We start from the raw sequence: 21,117 nt of genomic DNA, 5'->3' as shown, positions 1-21,117 counted from the left end.
CTGTACGGGGCAGGGTGCCTGGGGCCATGCACCCTTGGGTGCCGTGAGTCACGTCTCCGCTCAGCCCCTTCCCCTCCTTCCAGGGCCAGTTTGGGGCCTGACACCCCCCCCCGGCTGCGCAGCCCGGACATGCCCCCCCCCCCCAATTCCCCTCTCCTGGGTCACAGAGCAGTGACACCGTTGGCCCCCCCGTGCCCGCCACGGCCACCCTGGCAGCTCTGCCCGGCCTCGCTCGACTTCGTAACCCCACGGAGCCAGGCGTCCGCCTGCCGCGGAGGTGCGCGGCTGCACAGGGCAGCGTTAACCCATACCGCAGCACACGCTGGCCAACTGCTGCGGTCCGCATCGGCCGACCCGTAGAGACCTTTCGATGGCAGAAACACGAGATGTATTTTCCATATATTTTTGCACACTCTACAACATTGATGTGTAAAGGTTTTATTTGACTGCCAAGTGAATAACTGAGTTGATAACTTTATATACTTTTACATTCATATATTAAAACTTCAGTGTGGTTTTTTTTTTTTTATAACAAGAAACCTGTAAAGCACAACGTGGCCATGAAATCCCATCAGCCATCCCAGACTCGCTGCCAGCTGAACGGTTTATTGCCATTAACATTCGCCGTTTGTTCCCTATGACATCCCCAATAAAAGTTGTTTACAAAAAAAAAAAAAACCCAACCAACCAAACCGGTTTAAAATGGCAGTTTTAAACAGTTGGGGAGACGTCCCGGGGCAGCCCCAGCCCGCAGGGAAAGCAGCGACGGGCGAGAAACGTGCGTGTGCGTAACGAGGGCGCCCGGGGAAGGGGTAGGACCCGCACCGAGACTGGCGTCACCTCGAGAAGGTGTTGAGAAAGACCTTCTGAGCCTGGATGGGCTTTTTTTTTTAATTGTTATTTTTTCCTGATGCGCTGGCCAGGAGGTCCCTGGTGACCTGCCCCAGGCAGGGGCTGGGAGAGGAACCGCAGGTAAAAGCCCAGTCCCCAGCCTGAGCCTTCCGCTCGGCACAGAGAGAACACTCTCTGATACTTTTGGGGGTTGTTTGTGGCGGTTTTTTAATTATTCATCTTTCATCTATTTGGTTAAGGCAGATACATGTTTTATTTATTTCCATTTGTAACTTCACGTGCCAAAAATATGATTTAAAGGAATAAAAGAAGGAAGTTTTTGCAGCTAAAAAGTGAGCGCAGTTGGGCAAAAGCACGAGTCGGGTCTGTGTCAATTTAAAGCCTCAAGATACTCAGATAATTGCAGAAATGCCTCTTCAGGTCTGCATAGATTTAATTGTCTAGATTTCAGACAGATGCTTTTCCAATCCCCACTTAGCTGTCAGGGAGAGTGGAACCGAGCCGTGGTACAGGTTAAACCAAAAGAAACCCAAACCCAAGTAGCATGGGTGATGTGATTATCTGATTATCCACACGTGTTTATTCAGAATGTAGCAGGTTCTAATTTTATTTTTCTTATTTGACTGGCTGCTGGGGCAAGGGACCCGGTAAGCAGAGCGTTTGCCAGGGCAGAGCAGCGAGCACAGCTGCTGTACAGTGCCGCGTTTCTCAGCGCTCCGGGTGCCGAGCACCGCCGCCCCGAGCATCCCGTCAGCCCCGAGCATCCCGTCAGCCCCGAGCATCCCCGTCAGCCCCGAGCATCCCCGTCAGCCCCGAGCATCCCCGTCAGCCCCACGCCGCAGAGAGCCGAGGGGCTTTGTGCCAGAGACCCCGGCTGCAAAGGCATGGGGTCCGAGCAGCAGCCCAGCTCTCCATCCCTCTCCTCCCTCTCTAAATTCTTATTGACCCTTAATTCGAGGCGATAATTAACCTAAGACAAACCCCACGTACCCAAAGAAGTATAGCCTCTATATGGTTTGTGATACTATTAAAAAAACCACCTCGATATTACTGTATTTTGACAATGCTTCTGTTTGTTTAATGTATAAATATGTGTATTTAAAAAGAAAGCTGTGTGTATAAACCATACGCATTTTGCATACGTTCTTTCTATGGTGTAAATTTATAGCAGACATTCTAACGGGATGTCGAAATAAATACTGTAGATACTTACCTGTGGTCAATGCAAGTCTAAGAACAAACGTTTAATTTTTCTAATTCTTTAGACTCGGTTACAATACTAATGTAAAAACAAAAGTATTTTATTTTTCTAATGGTCCTAGAAACGTTGATGCATCAAAGAGCTGTTTCTGCTTATAGAAGGGCTGTCTTAGAGGGGTGCACAAGGGAGGACTTTCCCCGGAGCAGCCTGGGGGGGGGGCGGCCGGTACAACCCCCACCCTGCACTTTCCCCGGGGAAAGGGAAACAATTGCATCCAACCGCTGACAATAAACTGAGAAAAATAAGATTTTTCTGAAGGGAACAGTTACGTTTCAGTGCAGAGAGGTGACAGCCCTGGGGGAACACAGAAACAAGGACGGCTGCTGTATTTTCAGGTTTACCAGCAAACGGCTCCAGCGCATGTTATGTGTCCACTAACTGTTTCATACGCTAAATATGGGCTAAATCCATATATCATGCATTAAAGAAAAATCAAATATCCAAACACATGTTAGAGTATATTTATTTCCTGTTATACGCCTTTTTACTTCAACCTGTATAGAACATGACGTTTTTATTTCCCCGAGAGACCTGTCCTCTCTCACGCTCAGCTCCTGCATGATTTTTACCAGCGACGGCAGATAAAACTCCCATCTTCCCTCTCCGAGACCGGATTTTGTGACATGCTCTGCTGGGACGCACTGCAGCCAGCCACCGGGAGACGGTTTTGTACAATTATTGTGAAGAAGCTTCACATTTCTGTAAAGACAAACGAAAATAAAAGAGCTGCATGCAGCAACAGCACAGCCTGCTGTCGTCTTTGTTTTCTGGGAGCAAACTTTTCTTTTAAAATCCACGGGAAAAGGTGGCCAAAGTCCCAAGACTTATGAGCCCGTGGGTCGAGTCGTCTCCTTCCAGAGCTGGGACACATGAAAATTATTTTTTTTTTTAACCTCAGTTTTCAAAACTCTTTGCGTACGACTGCAGAAAGGGCACGTTAGATTCGCTGTTGTGTTACAATACCACCACAACTCCAACAATGTTTAAAGGTCATTTAATTTATTCAATCCTTATTTTCTATGATTCAAACACATTAATTTTTGTGGCTATTGAACTTTTTTTTACGGAAGCTGAGCCAGGATTCAGTACATGCTCTTCTACCTCTAAACACTTCAAAAGTTTTCACTGAGGCTCCGGTTGACATCCGCACCCCAAGATTTCCAGAAAGAGAACCCATTTCTAGAGCTTACTACAGACATACACACAGGTTCTAACTTTGCGATCAGACACAAACAGTGAGCAACTAAAGATTGTTTTTATTAAGCATTTTAAGAAAATCCTGTAAAAATTATAATATATTTATTTAAAATGACACAGAAGGACCCAAACAATATACCTTAAGATAATTCTAGGACTACCATACGCGCACAAGTGAGACATTTGGGAACCATGGAGTCGTTTTGCTGTAAACTGACCCAAGTCAAGGACAGGAGGAAGCCAGGTCCCAGTTAAAATTAAACTATTGTGTTCAAACAAGACAAATCTATACACAGAGAGCAAATTCCTTCAGTTTTCCAGGACAGCGTAATTACAGTGATTCCCGCCCAAGACAGGGAATTTCACCACCACCAGTAACAGCCCTCGCTGGTACGAAAACCCGTCGAGGGCTGCAGAACAGGATTTAATCCTCCGTACGAGCAGGCACCGATACCAGCTCATTCCGAACAAGCATTGCCAGTGACGTGGTTCAATAGCTACAACACAAAACTCCCTGTTTCTTTTTCACCATCTCCGCATTTGCTGCTGTTGGCAAAAAAAATTAAAATTGTTACTACTGACCGTGGTCTTTCTGGTGCAGTCGTGAAAGCCCGTCCGCACGCCCACGGCATCGCGGCGCTTCGTTTCTCAAGTGGACTTGGTTTTGGTTGCCCCCAGTTTCTACTTCAGATCCCTGGCCGTGAGATCTCCCCTAACGACCTTCATTTTTCAAGCAAACCCAACCATTGAGCGTTACGGCGTCCAGGGTTGTCTCTCGCTTCACTGTTGGTTGTGTGGTCGTCACCAGACGCTGGTTCCCAGTTGCTTTGTCACCGAGCCAAGAGGGCTTCGTTGCCGCTCTCTGCGGGAGGTTCTTTACCTGGATGCACCCGCTTTTCATCTTGCTTCAGCAGCAACAGAAGCAGTACAAGAGGAGGAAATGATACTGCAAAATGAGCCAAAATTCATTTAAAACTTTGACCCAGTTGAGAAAAATTAGCTGCTGACACTGAAAACTTCTTTTAGAAGAGAAAAAATCTAGAGCACTAAAATATACATTAGAAAGAAAAAAAGAACGGCATTGATGTGGCTGGGTAGCAAAAAGCAAACCAAAACCATGAAGGGGTTTTTATTTTACTGTAAATTCCATTTTTATAGCTATTCCCTGAAAGACATACATTCAAAAGAAAGAAGGTTTTTCTTCAGTAAGATTTCATGTAATACCATGGTAATTCTGGGAGTTTTGTATGCTTCAAAATATTCTTTCAAGCAGCTCATTTGAATTTTACCAAATGCTGTATATTGAATATTTAATCATCCCTGCTGCACACAGCAGTTTAAGAAGCTTTCCCCAGAGTTCCCCCCCTCAGTATAATAAATATATGTTATTTCTGAACCAGGTCAGAGGGATGCATCAGAAAACTCTGACAGTATTTCAGTACCAAGATGTAATTTGACAGTAGATTTATATTTGGCACAGACAAGCAAATAAATCCATCCTGTAATTTTGCAACAGGAACGTGCCTGTCTTCAACATTCATTTTGCAAAACATCATTCCACTGAAAAGGCAGGCTGGGGAACGAAGGCAAGTGTGTAAAATAACCTTGCTGTCACAAAAAAAATGTGTTTTGCAAAGCACAATATGAAATAAGGTACGTGCCTGAGCAGGCAGCATCTCAGCGAGGACAGCTGAAAGTCAGAAACGTTCCCAAGAGCCATTCCTGTCGCTGCTGGGGGGAAGTCTGGGGAATGAGGCAAAGAAACACTTCCGTGAATAAGGCAGATAATTTCTTTTCATCTATCAGGATTTAATCTCCTCACGGTTTTAAGGACAAAAGATTAAAGATGTCCTAGTCAGATTATGAAACAAACATCAATGTGAAAAATTAACCTCTTGTTACTAACACATAAGGGGTTTTTTTAATAGCAAAATTTTCCCAATTCTAATGTAAGTACTAAACAAATGGTTAAATATAGACGAGAATTCTAAGAAAGGTCTTTAAAAACCTGTTAACATAGATTAATATTTACTGCAAAGAACATGGACATTGGCCAACTCTGCAGAACACTGTAGTTACAGTCTGCAATTCTCTCATGTACACACAACCCCCCCCCAAATTACTGACAAATAACTAATGGTGACCCTAACCAGACCGAACCGAGAGTCAACCAACAACACACTCCTGTTTAAGAAAGTTGAAGTGGCAGGAATGGCATTTTTGAGACAAGTTTGGTTTCGTTTTTAAAATAAAGAGTTTAACTTACGACTTGGAACAGAAGAGCAAAAATACACCTTTTTGTACACCCACCGGAATCTTGAGATCTTCAAACCCCTAAAACCAAAACAAGAGTAAATAGACCTGAACCAGAAAGCTCAGAGCCATAAGGGAAAGATTTTGCTTATAATTTTTTATCTTGATAATGTATCCAAACAAAATTAAAAAAAAAAAAACCAAACCAAAACCCCCAAAATACTTTTTCATCACTAAATTATAATAGCAGCCCATTGTCTGAACGGTGATCTCAAGTTAATTGCAAAATTGTAAATGCAATGCGTGCAACATACTTACGTTTCGTGATGTGCAAGTTTCTTCCTGTGATTCTGGTACGTTTGTCCGGACGAGGTGTGTGAGATAAAGGACTACAACAATGCACGTCATACCCTTTTGTCAAAAAACAAGTCGAGATTCCCTCTTTTCTTCTCTTAGCTCCTGAAGGACATGACAGAGGCGGATTAAACGTGCCTTTGTGTCGTGACCGCTCACCATTACCTGTGGGGAATCCCGGAGGACACGTCACATCCGTGTTCCTTGGTGGCTGCAATAACGTCTTAAAGCTAAAGGCATCATCAGATGCGCCATCCATGTCATAATATCCATTTAACGCCCAAAAACCAGTTACAGAGCTAAGATGAAGTAAACTTTTTCTCCCATTTTTAATACTCAGTCTTCATATATATAATTAAACAATAGAACATCTGATCAATGTAAGTGAGGACAAGAATTCTATTTTTTTGTTTCCTTTAATGGGTTGAAAGATGTATTTTAGACATCTAAAAAATATACTCAAGTGGACCACAGGAATATCGCAATTTCAAACTGTCCTAAAGAACATTATATGAAAGTTTTCACTTGTCAGAAGCAGACACAAAACACCTCCCCCCACAAAATACTTCACCGATTTCTCCAGTTCTGCGTACGTAGCACAGCAGTAAAAATGGGTACGAAAATCAGTCTCTCAAAAATCTTCTTTGCCTGTCACCTTCTGGTGTCCTTGGAGCGTCACAGCGAAACCAGCCTCGCCCGAAGTCTCAGAATTCAGCTCCTGAGCCACGAAAACCCGCCGCAGAAATCGCACCCTGCGCCTTATCCCACCGCTGCCATCCTCAGTCACCCCAGAACGCGGCCGCCTGCATCCCACTCAACTGCTTCAAATGAGCGAAATTTAAAACCCTAACGAACTGAAAGCTCTTTAATTGGATAAGCATAGCATGGATGATAGCTTAATACACAACCAGAAGGCTATACTAACGTAGGAGAGAAGAAAAACCCCAGGTGGGATGCTGCTCCCAAAGTACAACAGTCACTGAATTCCAAGGACAGTCAGCTCAGAGCGAAGATGACGCATCTTGTTTGTTGCGATATTTAAAAAAAACCCAACAAAACCCCCCAAAAAACAAAGTGAGGGAGTTTTGAGCTCTCTGACACTGCCTCTAGTGATCAGATTTGAAGACTTGTTAGGAAAAAAAGCAAAATTAATGGAAAATTCAAGCCCTGAGAACTCATTCCCATTACTCTTTATACGACAGCCCCAAACCATTGGCCCCAGCAAGTGAAAATCCCACTCCCATCACCGGTGTCTACGCACTACCTCTCTAGTCTACTGGGGAGAAAAGTCAGATTTATTTTTTTTTGCACACTCAACCATTCCAGCAGCCCAGCACGTAGTGTTGAACTGTTTTAAAGTTTTCAAAGTCAGTCAGTGTTCTCAAAATTCAGATTATTCTTTGCCTGAACTCTTACTCTACGGGGGAGCATGATGAAAATGAGACAAAGACACATTAATTACAAATGCAAACAGCACGTGTAAATACACAACAGGCTGAAGTATGGAAGTTTGAGAAAAAGAAATTGCATTTAAAAGTACTTTAAAGATGTACATTCTTGTATGTATTATGTGTAAGAAACTAGTAAGAAATCGAGAGAGGTCAAAGACAGACCTACTTTCATAGTACTCAATATAGGAAATTAAGTCTCTAGCCAGAGCGAACACAGCAAGTGGGGGCGGGGGGGGGGAAATCACGTGGTTTTAGACAGCTCTTATAATTTATTTCCCTTCCACCGCCAATCGGAAAAGCCGATACCGCAGCTCTATCTGCAGCTCCCGCTCTCTCCTCCTGCCCAAACGCCCAGGAAGCACAAGGAGAACCCTGTGAGCGGTCGGAAGGTTGTTTAGCTGAAGTTCTGCTTGCTTTCACACGGCCAAGGGGGAACCACCCCGGCTCCAGTTAATCCTGGTGAAAACCAACCTCAGCCAACAGCTGAAGCTGCAGGTCTAGACTTTATTTCTCTTTCTCTACCGGAGGTACCCAGACACGGAGCAGTGCTATACTACTGCAATATCCAATACACCCCCTTGCCTTTCAACCGTACGCTCACGTGGCTGTGGGAAGGACAGGTCCGCTTCTACGCAGTGATTTTTAGAAGTGACATGAGCAAATAAGATGCTGGCACTATTCTTCCATGACAGTTATCAGCGTAAGATCACCTAACTACTCCTACAACATAATGCTGCTCAGTCACCGAGAGTGAAGCATGACGTCCCTAAAACCAGAGTTAGAAATCCTACATATTCAGAACTCGATAAACGTAACACAAGCCCCAATGCTAACAAAGACATGTAGTCACGGTCCTACAACCACATTTTACCCTGGGCTGACACCAAGAAGTGAACATGGTTAAGTTGACATTTTTGGTCACAGATTATACAAAACCTATTTAAGAAAATGAATTATTCTCCCTCCTACAAAACCCTGCCTGCATTTGCCCACACACATCTACAGTTTTCCTACATTCCTCTGCAGAGTCACCAACAAATCCTGTTACGTTCTTTACAAACAAGCTTCTCTTCCTGTTTTTCCAGACTACATCAATACACCGTATTCCCTGCCAAGGTATTACAGATTAATGGTTTTTGAGAACTAAAACTGAAGACTGTTAGTTTTTCAGAGAATTTAATCTCTTAGAAAATGACTTACTCCTCTATTGTTTCCAGTAGGAAATGAAGCCACATTGCAGCAGGAAAAACAAGGACTTGATCTAGTGCAATGAGATCCAGGGGGACACTGAAGGTGCCATCACCTTCCTGTAGTCCAGTCCTTTCTATGGGCAGCCATAATTCAGCCTGAATGAAATACAGAACAGTACAAATCACTGGAATCACGGATTTATTTTTTTTTAATTTCTACAAACAAGGACTATCTTCTTTGAAAAATTTATTGTACAGTCACAGAAAATTATTTCTGCATTGGAAAAGTCTATAGTTTTGAGAATGCAAATTTCACTTCCGTGCAACCAATATGGATTCGTTATGAAGCTTAAACAACCGGCTTATTTCTAAATTCTAGAGGCAACTTGTCTTTACAGCTCCAAAGCAAGCTAACACTGAAGAGCCCAACAAAAGAAATTCTCTTAGTGCTTCCAAAATTCTGTCGCTAGCTGAATATACAGATCAAAGAAAACCCAGCAGCCAGATTCAAGAGTCTGAAGGCTGATGAAGAAAATCCTTAAGGAGACTGTTACATTACTTTCCAATTTTCTGAAAGTCTTTCGGTCTAATTCTTGCACATCACGAGAACTAAGCTCTTGCCGTGAAGTTATTACAGCTACTTACAGGTGAAGCTTTCTAAGAGCACAACTAAACATAGAATAGCACATCTTTAAAGCATATTAGTTCTTTGAGGGGATGAAGTGTCACAACAACAAAAAAACACATGAAATAAAAAGGAAATCAGTTAATGATTTTTATTAAATTTCAGTGTTTCATAAAATAAATATGGTATATAATATCAAACAGTGAGAAATAAAGCACAAGCATGAAAAGCATGGTAACAAAAGTTACACTCATGACGGTGTTTAATACTTAGCACTTTAGAAACCATAAAGCCTTTTAATTATTTACAAGCAGCAAACTATCTAACATAATTTACAAACTTGCAGCAGCCTAGTCAAGGAGTACTGGAAGGGGAAGAAAACGGAGAGACCGCAATGGAAGACCTTCACTTTGCTCTATCTAGTTAGCACTTTATGACGTACCCTATCTTCCCCTTATGTACATAACTCTTTGTAACTTCCATTATTCTCAAAGTTTAATAATTACACTGTATTGTATTTTAGAGCTCAGTTCATCTCTAGGATGGTGTAGTGCCTTCTGCACTTAAGAGATACATATTCAAGTAACACTTCAAATAAAAGTAAACATGTGCAAACCAAAGTTATAAGCCTACATGACCCTCGGGTAGTAGTGTCAAACCAGACGTAGCAGGCGCACGTTAATAGATTAAATTAGGTAATAGCTACAGAAACCTACCCGGAAGTCTAGCCGGGGCCAAAAATGAGAAATAGGAATATTAAAAGAATGGAACTGAACTGCAAATATACCCTGTTACCACAGACACAAATTTAATCTGCTGAAACACAAAGACTTTTAAGGTCATAACTCAAGATTTAATATTTCAACATGAAAAGAAATCCAAGCCATTCGACTTATTTGGGCTTTTGAAACAAATGCAAATGTCTCTGTTTAAAAATTGCTTTTAAATGAGAAAAACAAATCAATATATTAATTTATCACCCAAAATAAAAAAACATAACACACTCTTCATTTTAGAGCATGCTGCTCATTCAGAATAAAGACAGGACAAAGAAAGTAGAATTACATTTCATGATGTAATAAAAACATTAAAATTTGTGATCATTAAGTGCACCATCGTACAGGAGTAGCGTGCTCAGAGTGGAAATGTTCTATACCTACCAGAATCCATCTTTAAAGCAAACAAATCTTTAGGACACTACCTGAAACTGAAATCAGCAATAACTGTGCTCCATTCAGCTTGCCTTAAGTTTCAGTCAGGCATATTCCAGCTAGTAGCACCTGTATGCCTCTTCATGATTGTATTCCAGAAATCTTTACATTTGCGAATAATTTGTTTTAAAAAAGACTGGCTTTTGCAATCCTTGCAATGCTTATCCTAAACAGATACTGCAAGTAAACTCTGTTCTGAGCAGCACAAGTTGGGGCTTTTTTCAGAAATCTGAGAGCTGGACTTACGTTGGCAGTAGATACAGTACAACAGTTTGATGTATTAAACAGTTCCTCAAAAAAGTCTGAAAGGAAGATTTCCCTAAAGACTGTTTAAAAAACCAAACCAAACCCAAAACACTTCACCCAAGATCTGTTCAATCCGTCTACTGAAGTTCGGACCTTGCCAACTTTAAGAACGACAGGAAAAAGGAGGGAATGAGGCGGAGAGGAAACAGAACTTAATTATTCCCAATTTGTACCGATGAAAAGCTTCAAGTAAAAGGAAATCCACTTGTTAAAGACCTTGCTACATGCACAGTCCCTCATCAGTTGAAAGCCACAGTAGTTAGCATTGGGTGTAACAGCAGATTTATCATTCATAAAAAACACTGGCAATGTTCCTTCATCCTTAATAACTTGTATCCACGGTTTCTGTTTAGAAGCTTCTTAAAAAGTGTTTATGGTTCTGCACATCTCATATCAAACTGGAGGAAAATGGTAAACATGTCTTCTTTCAATGCAATCCCATTCAGCAATCTTCTCCCCAAGAACTCAGTGTCATTTACGAGTCTGACTCTTCTTTGGCACTGCAGGTCGCTTGGCTTGCCACAAGTGGTTATGAATAGTAAGAGCATCCACACTGACAGACATGGTTTTGGCTGGAATCACGTTAAACTGTTTTCTGTCCGAACTGTACTTATAAAGTTTGTCAATCATTTTCTTGGTGATGCTCTTTGGCCCTGTTCCAGTCAGCTTGTAGATTTCTTCAGTGTCAGGATAGTAGCAATAAAGTGCTCTAAACTGGCAGCCAGCATCACGGAACAAAATGATGTAGTGGTTGGCATCACATTTTTCTAGTTCCTGCATTAAAAATAAACAAATACATAGGTTGTTCACAGTGAAAATTCCTGTATTGTATCAAGCTTTACACTTTCAAAGTTTTTTGAAACACTACATCAGTAACTATGATTTTCAGTCCTTCTATAAACTTAGGAGTTGAACTCTGAATACAGGATCGTGTTTTCTGTAAATCCATGCAGTCACGACAAGTAAGGGATTCTCAACACAGGCACATTTTAGGAAATGGCATTCACTACAATGCGTCAGTGGGATTATGAAGTGAGCATCATAGATACATTTTATTGTCAGTGCGTGAATAATTTGGTATTTTAACGCTTACCTCTAATATTGAATTCTTATGTGGTTCATTCACTTTTCCAGCAAGACAGCAATGAGATATAGCATTGTGAATAATATGTTTGTTTGACTTGCTGCTGGGTTCCTTAAATAATTTTGGACCTAAGGAAAATAAATAAGTAACAATTATTTTCCCTACATTTATGAACATTAAGATTTTCAATCAAAGTGAAAATAAACCCTTAAATATTTTTCTACAGTAACTTACTTTTAGAGATATTAAACAGAACAAAATACACTTGACAACTTCTCAAAAATAGCAGTGTGTCACATCAAACGTACCACAGCTTTTTATGACCTGCTATTCGTAACAAATGCTCAAACTAAAACAAAACAGTCACCTGTGTATTCTGCCACTGAAGCAATAGAAGATGCTGTTGAAGCATTCTCCCAATCTCTTTCTGTGTTTCTGCTAGCATTTCTGCTCAGTATTGGTAAAGACTCCATAGATTCAACTCTATTGGGGGGAAAAATAATAAAAAAAGAGAGATATGCAAGATTTTTGGGTTTTTCCCCCCTCCAGTCTTAAATAAATTCACCAGTCACTGGCCCTGAACAGAGCAGGCTATTGTCCCTTTTCCTCCCCCCAGTCAGAATCTCCCTGCTAGATTACCAAAGCAAAATTCTATTATTCCTTTGGGAGAAAAGAAAACAAAATCGCAAGTCTGTACAGAACATTGGAGTTGGCAGCCACATAAAACAGAAGATGAATTCACTAATTACTACTGTGCCTCCATGCCAGTGAAGTGAAGCAAACAACACTGAATCCTAACACTATTTCATAACATAGTAATAAAATAAAAAAATTAAAATTAAGCCTGTCTCTTTACCTCTGGGATGGCGTGCCACCAGAGTGTACACTTTCAGGTTCAGTTGTTGCTGCTGAGGCCAAAGACAGACTGGAACCAGACTGAGCACTGCTCAAATTATCAGCTACAAAATAAAAGAGAAAGCGTGAAACACGTTTTGTTGAAGCAGATTTGCAGACTCGGTGAGAGCAAACAAATCAAAATTCTTACGTGTGGAAGAACACTTTGTCCCTGAATCACTGTAAGATTCTTCACGATGGACCGACTTTGGCCTGGGTTTTTTGGGCTTTGATTTGGGCTTTCCAAGCCCTTGCTCCTCCAAAATTTGCTGCTGTTTTTTCCTTAAATATTCTTGCTTGATGAGCTCTCTTCGAGCCTTCTCCTCTTCCTTCCGTATTCGGTCTTCCTCAGCTTTGCGACTGAAAAGCAAACACAACATTATATTCAACATATAAAAATTTTCCTCACTTTCAAGATAAAAAGAAGTATTCTTTCCACATGTTATTACCGCGCTTCGTCTCTTTTTTGTTCAACTTCAGCCTCCAACTGCTGTTTCCGAATCCGAGCCTCCTCTGCTTTGCGCTGCTGTTTTAAAAGGAATGCTGCACGTTTTTTTGCAAGCTCATCTTCTGCTTTCTGTTCATCCTGCAAAATTCATAGGGATAGAGAGTTTTTAAGAATAGAAGCAAAAATATTAAGCTGGACATCACAAGATTGCTGAGGATACCAGGAAGATTTTAGGGAAAATATAAGCTATTACTTTTGGAAATCTTTCCATTTTTAGAATTGTTAAGTGTAAATCAGAACTGTATTGAACTTTTTGTTGCTCAAGCAGAATTTAAGAGACAGTTTTAGTATTCCCTTAAGTCTGTGAGGAGGGGAGAAAAAAAAAGTCTCATCTTACTCTAACTTGTTTTTAAGTATGCTTAACCAGCAGAAAACCTTCTAGAATGCAAATACCATGTAGGCACAAATAAGCCCAGCATAACGAGAACCTCTGAGTCAATGTTTATTATCCTATACAAAAGCAGAAGTCAAATTCACTGAGATTGAGACAACCTTCAACTTTTCAACTTTCTTGAAATGGAAATTAAAAAAAAGTATGGTCATGCCAGCACATTTGAGGTATTTACAATAATTATTGCTAAGCACAAATGAAGATAACTAAACGTTCTGATAAGCAGTTATGAACTTCACTAGAACAAGTAGACACATATTTTTTACTTGCATCTACAGCCACACAACTAAACTCTTCAATGGAGCACATGACTTCTAGGTTGTTAGGCTGCTCAAAATCAGAGAAATTTGGCTGCAAACGACCAAAAAAAAAAAAATCAAACCCCAACATGTTCAGACTCTCAGCTCCCTGACAAGTTTTAAAACCTGTTCAAGCAGGCTTTTACTTGACACCCATGTTCCATCAGATTTTTTTTCTTTCAAGGTTCACAGAAAGCTGGGATTTCAAACCAGTAAATTCTTCCCATTGCATTCTGTGTTTCTTTTGAGCTAAGTATTTACAAGACATTTGTATGTTTGTCTGTTTCTCAGATAGAAAAAAAAAAAAAAGGGAAAGAGAAGAAAAGCAAGATTAATCCTGGTTCCTGGTAAAGCCAACAAGAGCCAGGATTTCATACATTAAGTCAAAAGCTTTTTTTCCTCCACAAGCAATTATTTTTCAATGCAGTTTTTTAAAATCCTAATATTGCAACCAGAATATATTATGTTCCATCAGAAGACTGAAGAATGAAGAAGGGAAAATAAGAGTTCTAAAGCTGGGCAAATATGTAACAATACCTAAATATACAAACATAACATATTTACCTTGAAGAAGAAACCCACACCGGACTTCTGATCACCTTCGCTAATTATATCTGTAGAGCTGTCCTGGTTTTCAAGTTCTCCTTCATCTGGAGCTTTTAAGTCAGACAAGTCTACTTCAATGAGATTAGCCTTGCTTCGCAGTGGCTCATCCACTGGGACATTTTCTTTTCCTGAGCCATCAGAAGAATTCAACCCTGTTTCCTTGAAGCTGTTATTCACCTCTTTGCTCATTTCAGAAATAATATTTGCATCTTTGGAGGTGGAGAGAACAAGTGCCCGTTGGTTACTCTCATCATGAAGTCTATAGGTATCAAAGAAACACTTTTCTTGAGAACCACTTCCATGATCAGGACTATTTTCCAAGCCGATTTCTGTTGGTGTCTTTGACAAGCTACTGGATGGAAATGGTCTTAAATGTGGTAAAGTTTCTAGACTTGGTGTTGGGGTTTTGACGCGCGTTGAATTTTGTTGTCTGTCTTTAGTGACTTTCAGATCAGCAGGTCTTCCCGATCGAGGACTCCTTCCTTGACCAAATCGAGGTGGTTTACGAAGACTGTTCATTCCAGTTGGAGATAGGGGCTCAACAAAATGAATTGATGGTTTTACCTTTTGGTCCTGAGAGTTACTTCTGGTTCCTGGTGATGGCACTGTTGGAGACTTCATAAGTAGTTCCTGTTGCTGAGAAATCTTTAATATAGCCTGCTGAAGCGTGCTGATTGTTTCATTTAGTTTTTCAATAGAAAGATCACATTCATTTATATCTACTTCAGTAACATTGTCTTCTAGGAGGGCAACAGAAATAATTTTACTTTTTTCCAAATCATGTATAGCAGCAGAGTCTTTCGGTTTATGTTGCTCAGCAAAAGCTAGGCTTTCTTGCATTTTTACTTTTGTTACTTCTTGAGAATCATTAAGCATTTCTTCTCTCTCCTCCTCTTTCAGAAGAAACCCCTCAGATTTGGAACCCAAAGAAACTTCATCTAACTCTTCACCATTGTGCCGAGAATATTCTTTTGTAAAATGTTCTGGTTTAAGTGGTTGCGGAACATCAGGAGATTTCCCTTTTTTAACAACATGCAAGAAAGCAGCCTTACCCAATTTTAGTCGCTGCCTTGCTGATAAGGCTTCCATCTTCTTCTTCTGAGCTTCTATTGCTCTTCGTTTCTCCTCTAACTGCATATGAAGCTGCACCAATTCAGAAGCTAAAAGATTAACGTTATCTTTATTTTGGCTGTTGGGGCTTTGCTCTCGCTTTTGTTTCCATGTGGTCAGTGGTGCTGGGCAGCTTTCTGATCCATCTGGTGTGGTCTTTTGTGAACTACTTGTGCTGGACTTTGTTTCATAGCTATTAAGTCTCTGAAGCTTTCGTTCTGCGAAATTGGTCATTCGGACACTCCCACTAGTCATTGACACACTGCTAACTTGAGAAATTGTGCTCAAACACGGGCTGGAACGTCCACTAGCATCATCCTTATCTTCATGTTCTTTTACCTTCATATCCTCTTGCAATTTTGCAGATTCTTCCTCGCCAATGTATTTAGTGACTATAGGATGGTCATCTATGACTACCAAATCCTGTTCAGCATCTTCTATATCTAAGAGATCTGAATCAGAATCCTGTCTCACCATAGTCCACGTAGTATCTGGAACATGCGAATTGAGACTTTTCACATAACTTACATTGACTTTACTTGCTATGTCATCATCAGATTTAGCAGCATGAAGAAAAAATCCTCCAGTGGATAGCTCCTGAGGGGAAGGATCTAAACTGCTACTAGCCAAAGGTCTGGAAGCTTCTAACCCTGCCTCCACCAGTGCCACCGAATCTGCAGCACTAGGATCTGCAACTGGAGTGAAATCAGAACTAGAAATCGGAGTAAAAGTCCTATTGAGGTCATGCTCACCATGACTGCTATTTGTTTTCTTGCGGATCAAAGGCAAGTGTCCCTCATTTAATCTCTTTGTTATAAAACTCCTTTGTTTCCCCTCCCCACATTCATCCTCTTTATTGATTATCTGTTTTTCCTTTGCTGGTTTTAGAACTGCAGGCAGTAAGGGCTCCAAGTAAAAACTGTCTGGTTTGCTTTCTGAAGTCTCGCTATTTGTTTTTGGAGACCACGCAGTTGCAACTATGCTGGGCACCCTGGCCGATGCATTCTGCAATTCAAGATCACCGTGGTTTGGCCTTTCTTCAGATCTGATTATCGCAATAAGCTCTTCATCTTCATCCTCAATTTCAACGTTGTTCAGCAAGCTCTTCCCATTAGTTTTCACTGATGGAGGATGGGGCTGATTTTTTGGAGTTACATTAACAATGTTTGAAGCAAGACTGTCCTTGCTGATTGATCTAGCCAGACTAATGCTATCACCAGACCCAGGGTCCACATCACTACTGGCAGAATGATGAAGAGCAAATGGTGTTGGCTGAGACAGAGGCCTAGAAAAGATAAGAACACTCTACTGACGCTTAAGCACAAAAAGTTACAATTTGTTGAATTAAGGACCACAATATAGACAGTTAAAATTTTTGCTCCACTTGAAAAACATATCCTGTATCAAAAGCGATCAGCAATGCTAAATGGTAACTTCAGATACTTAAATTTTCAACAGTGCTTACTGAAAATCAAGTATTTTCAACTGCAGCCTAAAAATCAGTAATCTCTGAAAATGTACTTTAAAAGAAAACAAAATTAAGTGACTCAGTCCAGTTCTAAGGAAGGGATACCACATTGCCACAATGAAATTGTCACAGTATCCTTTCATTAAACAGTATTGTAATACTTAAATGCATCTGTTACCTGGGTTTCCTCTCTGGCCACGCAAGAACTGAACCTCGCGGCTGCCCGTCAACACGGGTCAGAGAATTAGAACGATGCCGATGACCTGAAATAGTTTTTAAATTGTTAACAGTTTAGAAATGGTCTTTAAACTAGCACTTTTACTTTATTTCATAGCAAACAGAATAAATTCTTTCACCGAGAGATGGCAGCAGAAAACAGATTTGCTGAAATATTGACCAGAGACAAACAGACAAAGCCTGAATAAAAAAAAGACAACGGAAAGTGTGCACATATATGTATCTGACTTCTGGATTTCCAAACATGAAACTATTGAATTTGTTTTCCCTATCAGCCCCCCAACCTTAAAAAAACCAGAGAAAAGAAAAGAGGAAAATAAAGTCCTCACTGCACGTTGTTAGAACAGTTGGAATGTTTGGTTGGTACCTTAGCTGATAAAAGAAAAGAAACTCTGAGCATCCCTGTGTAAGTGTAAAACCTAGCTTTTCAGTAATTAAAAAAAACCATTTACATAAAAATACGTCAAGTACTAGAGAGAGTTTGTCATTCTGGATGACAATGGTACTTCCTAAGACTTTTGCTAGTCTTACGAACATTTGACAAGTGGCTTTTTCCTTTCTTTTCACAGAATTGACATTATTAGCCTTAATCTCTTGCACTTGAGATTCTGAGAAATAAGCTCATTTGTGTGAGGAAAAAGAAATTAAAAATCCAGCAACTTTCTTAAAAGATCTTTAAAATCTTTTAATGCAAACAAAGATACTTTACCCAAACTAAGCATGCTTACCACTGGCTGACTGCAGTTAAATTCGGTTTTAGATCATTCACATACATGAACTTAGATTTTTATTCATTACTGTATTGACATTGAAGGTCATTGCCTGTTGAAATGCAAATTCAAGGTAGACTTACCAGGGCTGTCTTCTCCCTGTAAAGATTTTTGTTGCTTTTGTCTCAAAGGGAGCAGTGGATGGGAAGGGCTAAAAGCAGGGCTTCCTCCTTTGCCACTATTTCAGAAAAGTAAAAATTCGTTACCACAAGAATTTTTTTCCTACCATGAGAGAAATTATATAGTTGTGAAGTTACATTGGTAATAGTTACCCCCATCCTCTTTAAATAACAATAATACATCATTAAAATTAATGTTAAAGAAGTTACTTAAAGAGAAGAAAAGGTTTTCACATGTAACAATACAAAAGTAAACCTACTACCTGAAATCAAACTGGTTTAGGTTTCTAAATACAGCAGATTTAAAATGTAGCTTATGTACATAGTACGTTAGAGACAAAGAAAAGGCTGAAATAACTTATTGGTTGCCAATAAACTTAGATCAGCTGAAAAACCTTGTCATTAACCTCTGTGTACATTACATCTATTTAATGTTGTTTTCATATCACCACTTATAGAATACGGCTAGTAAAGACGAGCTGCTTTAGCAGCTTTCACATTTTTTTCGAAATAGAAGTTAGACTAATTACTTCTATAATGCAATGGTGACATTTACTGGTAGGGCTTATTGTCATTTGCCAAACAGAGATCAAACATAACAGCGCAAAGTGATTCTTTGAACTTGAGAATACTTTAGAGACCGACTGCACACAACTCAAATTCACTCTGTAAGCAAAATCAGAACATTTAGCAGCAGAAGTTCCTAGGTTATCTGAACAGGAGCATAAACTGAAGATTAGTCTGAACAACATGAAAACAGACTTACAGATAGTCAGGCTCCTCAGGGTGCAGGTAGTATCGACTGCAAGCTTCAGGGCCCGTCTGAGCCGAGGGCTGCAAGTCTGCTGGACTTGTACTAGCAGGGCTAGCCATGAAACTTCGCTTAGTAGCGTTGGAAATAGGAACAGGCGGACGACTGCTCTTCTGCTGCAACACTGTTTTAACTGTGCATATATTTATAGCATTAACACAACTTATACTTGCCATTAAAATAACAAAACAGAACAGGGAGTGTTCAGATTGCAGCACCTTAGAATGAAAACTTTACGACACAATGCTAAAATGAAACTGTAAGTACCAGTGTTTATTTAAAATATGTATCTTATTGTGACCTTAATGGAAAGAAAGTTACAAGCAAATAATTAGTTTTAGGGGGAAAAAATTACCTATCCATCTCATTCAAAAAATTAGAACTCAAGTGGATCTAGGACTAAATTTCCTTCCACTTCTACTGCTTTCAAAAGATCCCCAGCAAGTAGAAAGTTTGGGTAGAAACAAAACTCCAAATGAAACACCACTGTGCAAGTTTCATGGTAATCTAAGTAGTTTTTAAAAACATCCTAACTTTTATCAAGAGTAAAAAACTTACCATCTTTTATTTCCTGAATATCTCTTGGTTGTACAAAGTCTGGTTTAACATTCTCAAACCACCAGAAAAGTTCCGCAATGAATACCATGACGTTAGGCTAAAATAAAGAAAAAACACACCTCACAATAATAAACCACTTATGATTTACCTCATTTTATTTAAAAAAATAAATCCTTCATTATGTTTCTTACCTTTAAAACCAAAGGAGCATATAACATGTCCTCCAATGTGAGGTAAAAGCATTTGTTTAGATATTCATTTGAGAACTCTCTCAAAAGTTGAATATTATAGAGGCTGTCTGCAATTGATGTTACTTCCTTCAAACAAATATCTAGAAAGGCGAGAAAGATGAGTAAGTTGCGACACCGTTCCCACGTGTTGACCTTCCACCCACAACTAACAGAAACACTGCATAAAGGAACTTCACAGACTGCTTATACACCACCAGTTAAATATTTATTTGCTACCAGTGACATTTCTCTACCTGTTAAATAGCAGAGGGATAGGAAAAGCAGGAAGAAAACCACAGATAAAACAGTATCAATTTTGCATTCATTATAGAACAGGATTCTGTCTATCACAGCAACAGAAAAGGTAAGCAGGCTACAAAGAACACACATAATGACAAAATACTACAGTAATTAAAACCAGACATATTGATTTGCAAATAATAAAATGTTACTCCTAGGATTCACAGTTGTGGTTCCTTCTGAAAACATTCAGGAACTCCACAAGGTACAACATAACTGAGAATTTAGAAACCGTTACAAAATGTTAGTTTGTAGAAGTTAATAATTCAATGTCCTTGTTGCATTTAAGAAAAAGATTTTCTAGGAAAGGGAACTCATGTTTGATAGGCTGAAGAGTGACAATTGCTGAAGACTGGGAGAAACCATTTTAAAATTTAGATCTTACAATGTCAAATTACATCCTCCTACAGAAGAACATGAGAATTATCAGTTAACAGTAATGGACATGTATTCCTTTTTTATGGTCTATTGAAACAAAGCTCAGTTATTTGAGCAAAGAAAGCTGTATCTATAATATTGTAGCTCACAGTATATTTAGAAGGCTCTACTCTAAGTAAAAAAAAAACCAAAATCAAAGAGAGGTTACTTTTTAAATCCACTGATTTTACGCAGATTCCATACGTGACCTGATTCTAACTCGCTGTAGTCTGCCACCTGTTAGATGTGTCACATTTTTATAACGTATTTCTAGTTCAACTTTCAAAAGCTTGGAGAATTTTTGTAAAAAATTTTTTTAGAAACCTTTATTACATACCGTCTAGTTTCATTTGCTCTGGACAATAATAGTGTATCACAGCTAGAAGAGCAGCACCATCGCTACCATCCTTCATCAAATCTTCAAGCAAAGGAAAGTAAGGTAATTGTCTGCTTGAAAGATGGTCTCTTCGGTAACGCACCTAACAAAAGAAAACAAGTGTTCGTATGATGCTAACAAAAAGGAAAAAAAAAGAAAAAAAAAGGAATTTTTGTTAAGCACTGAAAACTCTTTACGGTGGATCCTTCAGAGCATTCTGCTCTAAGTCAAAACCAATT

At 39.7% G+C, this 21,117-nt stretch overlaps 1 protein-coding gene across 5 annotated transcripts in view; it reads right to left on the bottom strand.

The window, feature by feature from the left end:
- Nucleotides 1-9,320: 9,320 nt before the first annotated feature.
- Nucleotides 9,321-21,117, bottom strand: part of CAMSAP1 (calmodulin regulated spectrin associated protein 1) — a 36,635-nt gene continuing 24,838 nt past the window's right edge. For all 5 annotated transcript variants that reach the window (XM_075772919.1, XM_075772918.1, XM_075772916.1 and 2 more), the window contains 13 exons: nt 20,840-20,981; nt 19,747-19,886; nt 19,556-19,652; nt 18,953-19,130; nt 18,151-18,245; nt 17,239-17,323; nt 14,441-16,877; nt 13,128-13,264; nt 12,830-13,038; nt 12,641-12,743; nt 12,152-12,267; nt 11,794-11,912; nt 9,321-11,474 (listed from right to left, as the gene is read on the bottom strand). In XM_075772919.1, coding sequence (XP_075629034.1) covers nt 11,172-11,474; nt 11,794-11,912; nt 12,152-12,267; nt 12,641-12,743; nt 12,830-13,038; nt 13,128-13,264; nt 14,441-16,877; nt 17,239-17,323; nt 18,151-18,245; nt 18,953-19,130; nt 19,556-19,652; nt 19,747-19,886; nt 20,840-20,981 — 4,161 coding nt within the window. In that variant the 3' untranslated portion in view covers nt 9,321-11,171. The remainder of the gene's footprint in view (nt 11,475-11,793; nt 11,913-12,151; nt 12,268-12,640; nt 12,744-12,829; nt 13,039-13,127; nt 13,265-14,440; nt 16,878-17,238; nt 17,324-18,150; nt 18,246-18,952; nt 19,131-19,555; nt 19,653-19,746; nt 19,887-20,839; nt 20,982-21,117) is intronic.

The sequence above is a fragment of the Balearica regulorum genome, chromosome 20, assembly GCF_011004875.1.
Source record: "Balearica regulorum gibbericeps isolate bBalReg1 chromosome 20, bBalReg1.pri, whole genome shotgun sequence".
Taxonomy (NCBI): domain Eukaryota; kingdom Metazoa; phylum Chordata; class Aves; order Gruiformes; family Gruidae; genus Balearica; species Balearica regulorum.
The sequence above is the reverse complement of the archived record's forward strand: the minus strand, read 5'-3'. Positions and strand labels throughout refer to the sequence as shown.